The sequence below is a fragment of the Pagrus pagrus genome, assembly GCF_965226575.1.
Source record: "Pagrus pagrus genome assembly, chromosome: 20".
In the NCBI taxonomy this organism is placed as follows: Eukaryota; Metazoa; Chordata; class Actinopteri; order Spariformes; family Sparidae; genus Pagrus; species Pagrus pagrus.
In genome coordinates, this window is record NC_140207.1 from 19,021,219 (window position 1) to 19,035,541 (window position 14,323).

The window sequence follows — 14,323 nt, forward strand, 5'->3', positions numbered from 1 at the left end:
TAGCCTTTGGGGAAGTGGTTGAATGTTGTTCAATGTTTTATTTTAGGCTATTTTATTTAATTTAAATCGGCTGAAAATGAAATAGCCGACCTATAAAAACAGTCTCACCATGGCTCCTCCTCCTTCTGGCTGCTGAAGGTGATTGATTAACCTGCGAAGTGATTAAAAAAACACAAAAACACAAAAAGAAACCACAGAGGATGGTTCGGTTACATGCTGGCATTCCGACATCCCAAAATTCCGACATACCGCCATTCCGACATGTCACCATTCCGACATACCGCTATTCCGACATGCGAACGTTCCGCCAATCCGACAAAGTTTCGTCCCGGCGTTCCGACAAGACTAATACTAACCCAACCCATAACCCTAACCCTAACCTTAACCCTTTTAAAAGATGTGTCGGAATGGCAACACGTTTAAAAAACAAAAAAATACCGCCATTCCGACAATGGAAACAGAAATTGTCGGAGTGGTGGGACGTTTTCAATCAATGGAAGTGCCGCCATTACGACAACTAGACGTCAACGTCGGAGTGGCGGTATGTCGGAATGACCCGCGGATACCGGATGGTTCAGATCTGAGAGCACGTCAGCGATGACGTGTAGCCTGATATTCGCTGTGCGGCCGGAGAATATAAATGACGGACTGATGAGGAGCGGTCTACTGTTCGGTTCAGTCCTCGTCAGGGAGTGAGAGCTCATCTAAATTAATTTAAATTCTCCTCCTGGTGTAAAACTATGTGAATTATTTCTGCTTCAACATGATCGGACTGAGAAGGAAAGGACAGCCGCTGTCAGACAGCTCCGTCAGACTCGGGGTTTCTTCAGGTAAACCTGCCAGTGAGCAGGTTATGTTCACAGAGTAAGTTACCGCAGTAACAGACCCAGAGTTTAAGTTATCTCTCTTTCTGGAACTGAAAACTGAAAGAGTTTCTCTCATCTCAGGGTTAACAAACTCAGAGTTTTCACAAAACCCGCTTTCTGGAATACCCCCCTGAACTGCTCAGGGCAAAACAAACCTCTTGTCCGCTTGTAGTTTCAAATGTGGAAGTGGGTCAGGACCAGACGTGAGCAGGAGCAGGAGAGTGAGCAAGGGGATTGGATCGGCAGGCAGGACGAGACATGAAGGCATCTGATTGGTTCTTCTTCTTCTTGGTTCGGAAGAATTGGTCAGAGTTTTTACAGGCCTGCAGCTGCCACAGAGGTCTGATTTATTTTGATCCTTTTTCTGAACACATTATGTATGGACTACTCTCAGGATGGAACGACCATTTCCCCTAGTATAACAAAAAGTGTTTCTGAACAGGATTACCAACTATACCTTTAAGTTTACTGCACAAACTCTGGTGCCCCAAAAATGCATTGCATCTCTTTAGACTATCGGATAGCTGCCAACTCTCACACTTTCACCGTGTGATATACGGTTGAGTGCGTGTGAAAACAGGCAAAACCATGTGTCACACGGCGAAAGCGTGAGAGTTGGCAGCTATGAAGCAGAAAAGTTCAAGCACCACACTTTACTTGTGACAATATTTCACATGAGCTGTGTAGATTTCAAATAAGGGTCAGTTTCATGAAAATTGATATTGAATGGAAGCTCCACAAGTGCTTGTGTCCTTTGCCTGACCGGACGTCTTGCACAAAAAAATCAGAAACTGGCTGTGCACCATCTGTAGCTCCATATTTGGAGTTGGAAATAAGGTAGACAGTCATACTTTAAGTAATTTAAGTTTAACAGTAAATGTTGTTTAACAGTAAACTTGCTTGACTGTTATTGGACCACAGAGAGAAAATGGGCGGGATCTATAGAGGGTCAATTGAATTGATCACATTGCGCATGTGAGGCATTGAAGTACGCCTGTATAGTTAACTTGAAGTTTGTTTACATTTAGGGACTGACCGTGATATAGCCTGCAGATAGATAGATAGATAGATAGATAAACTTTATTTCGGTGTCACTCCACAACACACATTAAAAATACATAGGCAATATAAAAATACAGTTTTCATTTTATAGATAACCCCCCCCTTTACAAAATTAAAAATGTTGGGGACCACTCAAAAAAGAGTTGTGAGACACCAACTAAAAATAAAAAGTCATGAAAAAGATACGTAAAAACGTTCATTATGGTACCATACAGACAAAAACACAAGGCAGTTGTTTTATAAACTGGAATTCATGAAAAACAATCTTCTATGAAGGATGAGGTGGCAGGCTTTGGCACATTCCTTGATGCAATGTTTACCAGCTAAAATGACACACAATTTATTTGTATCATCAAGATCATTAAAATTAACATACTTAGAAAGTGTACTAAATAGTTCAGCGCGAATGTCCATATAAATAACACAGTGTAAAAGAACATGGGCTTCTGATTCAATGGAGCCAGTATCACATAAAGTACAGTAGCGTCTCTCCACTGGGATGTTCGTATATCTACCAGTTTCTATTGCTAAAGGAGCAACTCCACATCTAAATTTAGCAAGGGCACTTCTAAGCTGTCTTGATAATATATTTTTTACATACGGCTCTGTCTCAAATGCACCCTTAAATAGGCAGTAAGTGCGTAATTTATTCCCTTCTGGTTTGTTTATTAACTGTAGCCATGATTCCTCGTCTGCCTTTGACACTGCCATATCAAAACATTTAAGATCGTTACTTGAGTAAACCATATCTGTACGAGCGAGATGAGATAAATTCATAGAACCAAAAAATCGTTTTACCATTTGCACATAGTTTTTTACATTTGTCAAATGAGCCGCCCACTGAAAAACACGTTTACATAATCGGTTATCAGGCATACCACAGAGTCTTTGCCAGTTTTTAAAGATGCAAGACCACTGGTGTTGCCATGGAGTTTTCCAACCCATATCACCCTGTATAGCAGCATTTGGGGTGTATTTACCCACACCTAGGTAAAATCTACATGCCCGATTAAACACAGCATTAACAGTAGAATAACTTTTGTAACCCCAGACAGCAGCAGCATAGGTCAGAATAGGCAGGACCAGGGATTCAAACAGTTTAGTGTAACATTTAAAGGGGAAACCACCCATACATTTACATTTTGCTATGATAGCACCTAGAGCTCTATTCGCATGCATTGCTAAATTCTTGACAGTTTTACTATAATCTAGAAATTCAGTTAACATCAAACCCAGGTATTTATACTCTTTAGCTGTTTCCAAGGAGAACAAGCCGCAGGAGAAACTAAACTCAGACAGGGGCATTGATGGATTTCTAAAGTGCACCACTTTGGTTTTATCGTAATTTACGTTCAATTTCCAGTCCAGACACCAGCTATGGACAAGATTGAGCATCTCCTGAAGCCCCTCCTCAGTTTCAGAAATCAAAACAATGTCATCTGCATATAACAGTATGGATATTTTTTCATCACCAATAGAGACACCTTTACCTAAGGCCTTAATTGCTAAAGACAGATCGTTTATATACAAGGCAAACAGAATGGGAGATAAGATGCACCCTTGTTTAACTCCAATCTCAACTGGGAACCAATCTGTGAGACATCCATTAACCCGAACACAACATTTGACATTTTCATACAAAGCAATAAGACTACTAAAAATATTACCATGTAGGCCTAGTGCAGACAGCTTATTCCAGAGCATGTTTCGGTCTATATGATCAAAGGCTTTAGAAAAATCAATAAAAGAACAAAAACTAGCTTTCTTCAACTTTTTCCTTGTGTCTATGATTGTAGTTAAAGTAGCAATATGGTCAAGGCAGCTCCGTTTCTTTCTAAACCCATTTTGCTCGTCTGCTATAATATTGTTAGCCTCAGCCCATTCAGCAATACGATTATACAGTACAGAACAAAACAGTTTATATACAGAAGATGTCAAAGTGATTCCTCGGTAATTAAGAGGTATTCTGTTATCTTTTCCCCCAGCTTTGGGGATAGGGTTAATAATACCATATTTCCAGAGCTCTGGTACCACACCATTTGAAAAACAATAATTAAAGAGCCTATATAAAATATTCAGTGTGTTACCATTTTTCAATACATCAACTGGCACCCCATCATGTCCATAAGCTTTACCTTTTTTAGCTGCTTGTAGAACCCTTATAATCTCATGCTCTGTAATCTGCTGGTTCATGAAGGAGCCCTGGTTATGTGCATATGCAGTAACTCTAACTCTGCTGGAAGGGTCACTGTGATTGTTAAGTTGGAACAGGCTGGCAAACTCACATCTCCAGGTTTCTAAAACAGCATATTTATCAGTCTGTACGGTCCCATCAGGCCTCAAGACCTCCCAGGGAATCTCCGGGTGACGTTCACTACCAACACCAAGCTGGTTAACCTGCTGCCAGAAGGCCCTTGGGTCGTTACTCACTAGTTCTTGGATGTTTTCCTGCTGTAATCTCCAGTACCGTCTTTTAGCAGCTTGGACTGAACGGTCAAACTGCTTCTGAATGTCCTTCATTACAGCTTTAGCCTGTGTCTTAACTGGACCAGTGGGGCAAGATGTCCATTCCTTCTCTGCTGAGCATAAAGCCTTCCATAATGAGGAATGTTGCTCTGTCCACCAAACTTTTTTACTCCTCCTCTTTTTGTTAGAACAGCCATGTTGAATAATGACATCTCTGTGAGGAATCTGTTCTCGCATCTCCTTTTTTAAAATGTCACAGAACTGTGTATACACAGCATCCACAGCAAGCTGGCAGGCGGCAGGGTCCCCCAACTGTGCTACACAGTCCCTCAGTGCTGTTTGACATGAGACACTTGATAGAAAATGATCAGGAATGCTGGATAAATCAAAAGCAGTGAACGAGACCATATCCTCATTCCTCTGGTTGGTAGACATGGAAGGAGATCCTGCACGTCCTGCACGTCCAACCGCCGTAATTTAACTAAGATAAAATATATGAACAAAACATAATGTGACACTTACGTTTCACATGTCGTCTTAGTACACTTCAACAGCAGCAAATCTCTTCTATTTCTTCTTCTTTCTCTTTTACGTGGTCAGTCCCTAAATGTAAACAAGCTGCTGGATGCTAATGTGCTAACATCTAGGTGACCAACGTCCTCTTTTGCCCCCCGAACATGTCCACTTTTTACATCCTGTCCGGGGCGTCCGGGCAGGTTTTATAAATTCATGAAATGTCCAAGAAGGGTTTCATTGTTTTTCATGGGACCATTAAAACATACTTGACTGGCACTTTGCACAGAAGTAGGCCTGTATAGTTAACTTGCTATTTATGTCCGTTAAACAATGATTCATAAATGAAACATTAATATGACACACATTGATTCATACCACACTTTATTATGTTGGTTAAAGCAAGGGAAACAGTCTGTATTTAATGGAAGCGATAACATTCTGACATAACTCTTCTGTCTTCACTCACATATTTAGCATGCATATCGTGTAATTGCAGATAACTGAATAAAATGCAGATTTCTCAGGGTTTGAACATTGTTGGAAACATGAATGCACACCGCATCCAAATATAACACATAGGTCTAGTCACTTGTAGACATTGTAGTGCGGAAATGTCACATATTGTACCGCCTTAAAATACTAGTCTTGAAATAGGTCTTTTATATTGTAGCTACAACAGATATGTCCCTCTCCTGGTTAAATCACATTGCTCTATAAGCATGGATGGATTACTGAACAAGCCAACTGGGCAAAAGTGAGATGCAAAATGACCAAACCAACCAAAAAGAGATTGTGGCTCCTGCTCTTATAGGAGGCCCATTGTATAATCCATTCAGGACATACAGGTCTGCTTACTCAGGGGAGCAGAACCGGCCAGCAAAGAGAATGCTCTTGGTGTCGTTATGTCGAATGAAGAAGAGAAAGGGGTGGTCTGCTTTGAAGATGGGAGTAGGTATAAAGGATAAGGCTACAAAGACAGGAGCAGTGGCAGCAGCAGCCTCGGTTCCCTCCTCGTTGACCTCCACAAAGGCCTTGTGGACGACTTTCGTCAGGGACAGGTCGTTGGTGGTAGACATTCCTGTCAGCAGAGAGGAGAGAGTCTGTTGCTTTTCCACGCACAGTAAATACATTCTGCAGACTACATGAGTGGTTTCAATTTACATCATGCTTGTTTTGCAAACTTTGTTTTCGGTAGACTAATCATTTTAAATTTTGTTTACCAGGTGATGGATAATGTTTTCATTTGAGTGTCTTTTCACTGCACTTCTCTAATCTATTCTTAGATTGTCAACAGATGATGTTTGGATTTCCATAAGGTAAGTGGAGGTCTCTTATTCGTCTTGTTGTGCTCTTGAAATAATTATTCAGCATATACTTATGACAGATGTCTCACCAGAGAAGTCACTCATTGCAGGATTAAAAGCATCCACCATGCCCATGCTGATCAGGACATCGTTCAGGTTGTACTTCTCCTCCATCTTGAATCGAGGCAGGCTCACCTCCACCTTAACTTCATACATCTTTTCTGTCCATTCCATAAATTTCTCATAGGTCAGCGCCTTCTCCAGCTAGTGTGGATACAATTTCAATTATTAGTCTGTCTCTTAAAAATTGTGCATTTGTTTACTGTGTGTGTATATTTGTCCTACCTTCTCCAAGCCTGTGGTGTCATCCTCTATCTCGTTAGGCAGGAAGATGAGCATGCTGAGGTCGTTCCCTTTGTAGGGCATCACTAGGATCTGTCCAGAAACATTCTGTTTTATTTTTATTTCATTTAAAAAGTAAACACCAAAAAAAAAAGTCTGACTGAAAAAAAGACTCTGAAAAAGTCCCTGCTTTTATGAGTTTAATAGTTACGGCTTTGGAAATTATCCTTAAAACCATGAGTCTGATGGTTTGACTACTCACCAAAATGTGGCCAGTAGTTCTTTGGGTTAATCTGTCCACCATTTTTCATTTAAAACTCTTCACAAAATATTCAAATATCAAATCTCATGGCAGACAAACATGGACATGGACATACCTTACAGTTGACCTCAGGAACATCGTTGAAACGGAATTTACTTGTCTGTCTCATCATCTTCACCGGCTTTGCGTCATTCTAACCAAAACAGCAAAAAGAACGAGCACTTTTCTTGGAGTCATTCATTCCCTCGGAAATGACACTCTCTGAACAGCATGTATGGCCTTCTGCTTAATTCCATCATTATAGTTCCGACTTATGATATTAAACACACATCATAGTTGTGAGCTGAATTAATCAGCACATTCATAGTTTCATATCACTAATGGACACATGATTAACCTAGTGATGTTCACTGCGGGGGGGGACTGGGGTCCTGTTCCACTGTATATGGAAAATGGAAATTTTCCCAAACAGATATTTGTATCGCCCAGTCTTTAAATGCATCTGAGGGCTAAAAGAAAAGAAGTCAGTCATTTCCTGTCTTACTCTTGTCCTTTAGCGACCACTTTCGTTAACTTTCCCCAGAATCAGTTAAAATACTTGACTTTCCATGTCTAAAACAAAAACTCCATGAAACACTTAAAGGACATTGCATCAACGTTGGCACTGTCCTCAAAGTGGACTTTCCAAGTTTGGTGCAGTTTGCACACCAATGGTTTCATTTCTACATGATGATGTGAAGCTGCAGCAGATTGAATTACAAGCACGATGCATCATAATGACAAGTATCACTTTCAAGCTGTACATTTAGACCTAGCTGAATCATCTCCTCCTTTAGCTGTTTTATCTACTGCTGATTTTAATGTGTCTGATATTTCTCTTAGTCTTTTGTTTATTTTGTTTCTGGTTTCTGTAGCACTTTGAGATTACTTTATGAAAAGTGCTTTACAAATAAAATTTATCATTATTATTATAATCAACATGTCTACTATCAGAGTGCCAGCTACAGAATTACAAACCTCATGTAAACTGTGCAGTATCAAGCAAAATCATTTCATAAACCCAGAATGCTGCTTTTTGTTCCTGTGTTTCTTCGTTCAGTGCTGTCTTTGTGCTGTGTTACCTTGTTGATTCTGAACTGAGCATCCTCAGTAACTTCCTCCTTGAACTGTTTGGCCCAGTTGCCTTTGAAGTAGATGGCATTGACGAGTACCAGCTTGGTCATGTCATCCACAACACCCTGGGCCAACAAGTCCTTGATTTTATCTGGTGAACAGTAATGAGCAAAACCACCATCATCCACAGGATCTAGCAACGTTGCTTGATATTGGATAGAAATTAAACTGGGAAACTAAACATATAGAAAACAATGTAACGCTTTTGACTTAAAGTATGTGACCTGATTGCAACATGTGAAAAGAGATTAACAAAGGACCAAGGACTGGTCCCTGAGGATTTACAGTGGCTGGGGAGGATTTCAGTACACAAATGGCAATGCCCTTTTAGTCTGCTGGATGAAGAAACAAACAGTCTCTACCAGTAAACTTGATGTTTGAGACACTGGAAATAACCAAATAATCAATAGCACCAAGGCTGCAGTGAACTCTGAAATAGCTTAAGGAGAAGGGTCAGTACTTTGAGAGAAAGGGACTTATTAATATAGAATTAGGTACAGTACTATGGCAGTCACAAGGGCTCCACTGATATAATTTCTTTCATGGAGAAGGCTTGACTATGGTAGGGCTGCGCAATACACATTTCAGCATCGATATCTCATCTCGTGCATATGCGCAATAGTCAGAAAGGGAAATTAACTTTAACAAGTCATGCTTCAAATGGTGACTTATGCTGACTTGTCAAATGCTTTTGCTGCTGCTACAAAACAAAATTAGTCAAATGGTCATTTCCCATTACTAATGTATAAGAGAAGTCTGTCTGACATTAGATAACTTCTGTATCCAAGAACGGCAACCATCCTCCAGGGCTGAGTACCCAGAACTGCAGCTCCTCAAATGTTCACTTGAGGCTGGCTCCAAATGCGAGTCAATCCCTGAAATAGTCCACATTAAAAGGCCCAACTTTACAGCAGAAATAAGCAAGTTTACAGCCTGTTACAAAAAACGGTTTTGGTCCGTATACCTAATCTATCTCTTCATGACAACTGTACGGGGGGATAATTTTTATACCATTCACTCATTTAATATCATCAAGGCTTGAAGCCTTAGTAATTAGAGGCGTGGCCTTTTTGAGTGACAGGATTGATAAGCCAAGCCGCCGTCCGCGTCCCACTGGACATCTCACGACCGCGGCCAACCTGTAACAAGCACCCGTCTCCCCCTCAAACAGGTGTGTTTCAAATCAATACTCAACTCATGTCTGTGCAGGAAATCTGAGAGAAAGACGTTTGTAGCTTATGACTGAATCTCTTTAGTTTCACTCTTCCTGTTTATACTTTCAAACATTTGCTGTCTTTTTCTGTTTCATCGTGTTCGCTTTTTGCTGTTTCGAGAGTCATGTTTAATCATGAGGCGGAATTTGCTAATCTTTATGTGTGAACAAAGCTTTGTTAGTATAAGTTAGTTTGTTAGCTTCCAGCTAGGTAAGCTTGTTTAATTAATAGGCTTGCTTCAGCTGCTTTGGTTGTTTGATGATTAGTAAATGTGAGATCTACCTTGCGTCTGCTTCTCCACCCAGCTATTGATGTTGACCCTGGCCGCCTCGGCTTTGGTTTTGAAGTCGACAGACTCCAGCTCAGCGCTGTAGTGCTTTCCGGTTTCTGCTAAGAAATCCTAGAATGATAAAACAGCACATTCAAATAGTCACACCACAACTAAATACCCACATTAACCAATACAGGGAGCACACTCTTATACTACTCTCTCTTATTTTGAAATAAAGGCAGCATGAGTGGAGAGCTGAATGCGCTCATTCACTATGAGCTGATCATCTAACTGTCGACAGTTGGCTGGTTGAGCAACAAAGGGAGCACCTTGTTTTAACGGCATGGCAGGTTTGATTGATTTTAATGGTGAGGCATACATTCAATTTTTTGGGTTGGGTAACAAACTACAGGGCTGCAGTTCACTCCGCTTTTGCACAACAGGTTAACACACACATACACACACCTTAACAAACTGGTAGGACTGCTCCCCATACAGCTTGTTGGCCACACCGAGGGTATACGGAGCATCTGCCTTGTTGAGATCACTCAGCAGTTTGGCAAACTTAGCGTGGACATCATCTTGACTGCTCTGGGGTTTCAGGCACTGCAAACAGCCAGAAAAGACATGCGTATGATAAAGACACACTGAGCTACCTTGTGCTAAAGATAATAGACACCAAAAATCATCATTAACCCTGCTTCTCCATGCATACGCTCTGTTGAGGCAACTATTAATAGAAAACTGAACACTTTTTGCAACTTAACGGCTAAAACTGCTGACAGAGTTAATTAATACTCGGATATTGCTGCTGTCCTTTTATAAATACTACTCAATTTGTCAATGCTAATGTGCTTGCATGGAATGCTGTCTGGTATTAATGGACAAAACTGGATGATTTAGGTGTCACTGTGTCATTAGTTGCTGTAAAGAGACCAAAGGCCAAACCTGTGGAATCTGTGGCTTTTGGGTGACCTGCTGCATCATCTGCACCTGCTCTGTCGGTTGCTCTGTCTTAGTGAAGCGGAGGACCTGGGGTTGCAAACAACAGTTTCTGTTATGAATAGGTTCACTGTTAAGGCATGCATGTACCCACATGTTTACCTCAATACAACTCTCAGGGAGAATTACATTGTTTTGATGAGCACAAATTCAGAATCACTTGCAAGTAAAATTCTGTTGAATGGCTTGGAAACATCAAAACATTTACCACCACACTTTGAAGCCTCCAAATGGCAAATGTTGCTTCATCAACATCACATGACTTGACAAATAGAATAAAAAATATGCCTTAGAGAATACAGTTGCAAATCAAAAATTCATATTTTCCTCTTACCTGTAGTGCTATTCATCCATCTAGAGTGTTTTGGTGTGAGTTACAGAGTTTTGGAGATATCTGTCGCTGAGACGTCTTCTCTCAAATTTAATGGAACTAGATAGCAATCTGTCTCTTTTCATAAATACTGCCCTGGTTAATCCACAGACCTCAGTGTGAGCACATAGGTGGGTGGATGGATGCATTTCTGCTGACTTTACCTGAGGGAATTACCCACAGTTCATAGTGTTTTTATGTTAAATATGGGGTTGTTACTAGGGGAAAACAACAGAAACTCAGATGATAGCACTCTGGAATATATGATTCATTTCATTAATTTGAAATTTATACCATTTCGGGCCCTTGCAACCTCTCTTAATCAAACACTTACCAAGTGATATAAACTAGGTCCTTGAGGGTTCAGTACTTAAGGCGCCATGGACGAGAGGCTCGTACTTGTCACAGCACGAGTTGTAAACTCAGCGGTGTCTGTCTCAGCTGAGCCTCTCTGCCACACTTCGATGCCTGTTTCTTATCATTCTGAAGCAATAATGTGGTGGCAAAACTCCAACACGATGATGCACCAGATTAACTGTCCTGACATGACATCTGGGTGTATATCAAAACCATATCAACACTGTAGTCCAAATGGGTGTTTTCACATGAGAACTGTAACTGTGTGTGTGTGTGTGTGTGTGTGAGTGAGTGTGTGCGTGAGTGTGTGTCTGTGTGAGTCTTCTGTACCTCTGACATCTGTGTGGCTGTGTTGCCTCTGGCCCCCAGCATCACCATAGCCAGGGCTGAAGAGATGCTGAAAGGGGAGTAGAAGACATTCGCGGTCTTGTTGTCCTCACTCAGCTTTTTGAACAAAGCCAGAGCGAAGGTGGCGTTGGCCTCAGATAGCGGGGTTGATGTTGCCATTTTGTCTAATACAGAAAAGAATGACAGTGCATTATTTAACACATGATAAACTGTAGCGTGTAAGTCTCCTGTTTAGACAAGACACACTGATTATGTGACATATGAACAACTCAAAGCCAATCTTACCGACAACAACAGCAATAACAACATGAAAAATGGATAAATAATCACAGAAGACATTCAGCATTGGATCATTATGGGTTTATTTTTACAAAGTCTCCAATAAGACACTGCAATTCACGGCTGGATTACAAAGCTGCTGAACGGGATACCTTTAGCACGAGGGTCCGGGCAAAATAAGTCTCTAACATGCAACTTGAGATTATGTCGTATATACATATTTGATGTTGCGTAAGAGATTGTTGCTGATGAGGTTGAGGGGTTTAATATGTTAATATAACTTTTTTTAACTGCTAAAAGTAAAACATTTCCGTCACTTGTTCCCTTCCCAATACTATTGGGGACTAGGGATGAGGTGCTACTGAAAAAGATTAGCTGAGAGCAGCTCATTATAAAGAAAACAACTTTCCCCTAAAAGTCATTTTTTCCCTCACGAATCAAAACTGATTCAGATTTAAACAAAAGTGAAATATCACCAGACTCAATACAACGTCCATCACTGGTTGACATGTTGTCATTGGAAACCGGGTGAAAAGGGGAGAAATCAAGAACTGCAAGTTGCATATTAAGCCTCTTTTCACATCATCATCATCAAAATCAATTAATAATCAAGTAACAGTACTTACTGACAGACATACTCTTCAAGTCACAAGTGATTCTGAAAAATCAGCAGAAGGACGCCTTCTGTTCTGTTTGAGCAACCTCTTATAAAAGACTGACACACCCAATATCATAAAGGTCTTGTCGCAACTTGAGAAAAGTGTGAAAAGTAGAAATATCAGTCAAAGACACACCCGACCATGGTAAAGTAATTTGTCTTGCCTCTACCATTGAGTAATTCAGCTGGTGGGAGTTAAACTGGTAGGACTACTACCAGCATTCACTGTGACCTGCAATGGCATGGGGCTTCAAGCACAGGAGCTCAGGTGAGAAGAGCTTTAACATCATCAAAAGCTCTCTGACAAAGATCTGATCTGGAACATGAGGGGGAGAGGTCTTCCCAGGCCAGGTGATTAAATAGGGTTTGCCAGTTACCTTTAAAGAGATCAAGTTTACTTATAATCTTTGCAGCACTAACCACCACATAATCCTCCATCCGAGGGCAGGATAGCCGTTTTGCTAGTCTGTTTGGCTGGTAGATTTTGGCATTCACTTTTTTGGCAAGATTGTCCAACATTTATTTAACGTCCAACTGCTCTCGTTTCTCAGGGGAGGTTTGATAGAGAACTGCTTTATCGGTGCCGCGTCTCCAACATCAATGTCATGTTCCACCAGATGTGTCCGTGTGGCACCAGTTGAAATTAATGAAGCCTTTACTGGTGGTGGTCTGAAGTATTTTATTCCTTTCAGCAATTCTTTATGACCAACAACAACAACAACAACAACAACAACAACAACAAAAACGTAAGAGCTAAAATAAAAACAAATATGTATATAATCATCTATAATTAACTTGTGGCATTTAGCTTTACTTTACATAAAATTAACTTAAATTTCAACATAAACATAAATGTACCGTAAGCCTTTACCTTGTTGCCACTTTCAACCGGGCTAATAACTCACTCTTGTAGTTTAGTTCAACACCGTAGTTATTTTCCTTTATCCGTGAATTTCCGTGTCCTGCTCGTTTACCCTTCTCTATCAACTCCCCATCAATTAGCTCCTTTTCCGTTTACCAAACCCTTCCAAAATAAAATACGTCCGTTTAACAGGAAGTGTCAAAATACAATACTATCTAAAATAATACAACGCAAATAAAAACCAACATGCACTATGTTGATGTCCTTTAGTTTGTGAGCGACCATCTTAAGAAAACAGCACATCTTCATCAGAAAAAAAACAAATAGGTTTATTGTGAAAGCAGGTCATCACAACCCTTACTAATTCTTCTTTTTAGGTGGGGACCTCTAATGGCTGTAGTTATTATTACCGCTGTAAAGGAGGAAGTGGGGGGCCTTTTGGAGACAACAATGCATTTTTGTGAGAATTGGAAGATGACCATGATAATGGAATTTGATATTTTCTAAGACTGTGGAGACAATATTCAAATTTAGAATCAAAATCGAAAATGAAAATGCAGTATAGACAATGCAGCCTATAACATGCCTAGTAAGTTTTATTTAAGTTGCACTATAATGAAAATGCCATTTTCTCACAATTTGAAAAAATGAAAATGAAAACAGCACTTAAATCATTTTCAAAGACTTAAACTGCTGTAAAGTGGAACATACTCAAATACAATAAGTGAAACGGTGTCCCGGGTATACAGCAAATACATTCACATCACCACGCTCTTTTGAAGACACAGTAGGATTGAAAATGCAATCTGTCATCTCTCATCAAGGTGTGTGTAAGATTATGACATCACGTCTGTTTGTTGCTATCGACAACATTATGAATCACTCACTTGTTCTGACAAGACAAAAAAAGAGACATTTTAATGTAACCTGCAAGTCTCAGTTTTGATAAATCCAATTGTACATTGTTCCGA

The 14,323-nt window shown here is 40.3% G+C and overlaps 1 protein-coding gene across 2 annotated transcripts; it reads right to left on the minus strand.

Annotated features, from left to right (window-relative positions):
• Positions 1 to 5,274: 5,274 nt before the first annotated feature.
• On the minus strand, positions 5,275 to 13,470 carry LOC311249063 (leukocyte elastase inhibitor-like). 2 transcript variants are annotated; one of them, XM_084339765.1, is made up of 10 exons: positions 13,362 to 13,470; positions 11,536 to 11,717; positions 10,425 to 10,508; positions 9,942 to 10,082; positions 9,488 to 9,605; positions 7,940 to 8,082; positions 6,934 to 7,011; positions 6,560 to 6,649; positions 6,304 to 6,478; positions 5,275 to 5,988 (listed from the first exon to the last, which is right to left on the minus strand). In XM_084339765.1, exons 2-10 carry the CDS (start codon positions 11,710 to 11,712, stop codon positions 5,762 to 5,764), a joined length of 1,233 nt encoding a protein of 410 aa, XP_084195891.1. In that variant the 5' UTR covers positions 11,713 to 11,717; positions 13,362 to 13,470; the 3' UTR covers positions 5,275 to 5,761. The 2 variants fall into 2 exon arrangements, with proteins under 2 accessions (XP_084195891.1, XP_084195892.1); XM_084339766.1 differs by lacking the exon at positions 10,425 to 10,508.
• Positions 13,471 to 14,323: the final 853 nt, after the last annotated feature.

Excerpts from the sequence above, each read along its gene's own strand:
- LOC311249063 (XM_084339765.1), bottom strand. The coding sequence starts at position 11,712 with ATGGCAACATCAACCCCGCTATCTGAGGCCAACGCCACCTTCGCTCTG. Across the intron at positions 10,509-11,535 it reads CAGCCACACAGATGTCAGAG|GTCCTCCGCTTCACTAAGAC; the intron begins GTACAGAAGACT and ends TTGCAACCCCAG. Across the intron at positions 6,479-6,559 it reads ACACCACAGGCTTGGAGAAG|CTGGAGAAGGCGCTGACCTA; the intron begins GTAGGACAAATA and ends TATCCACACTAG.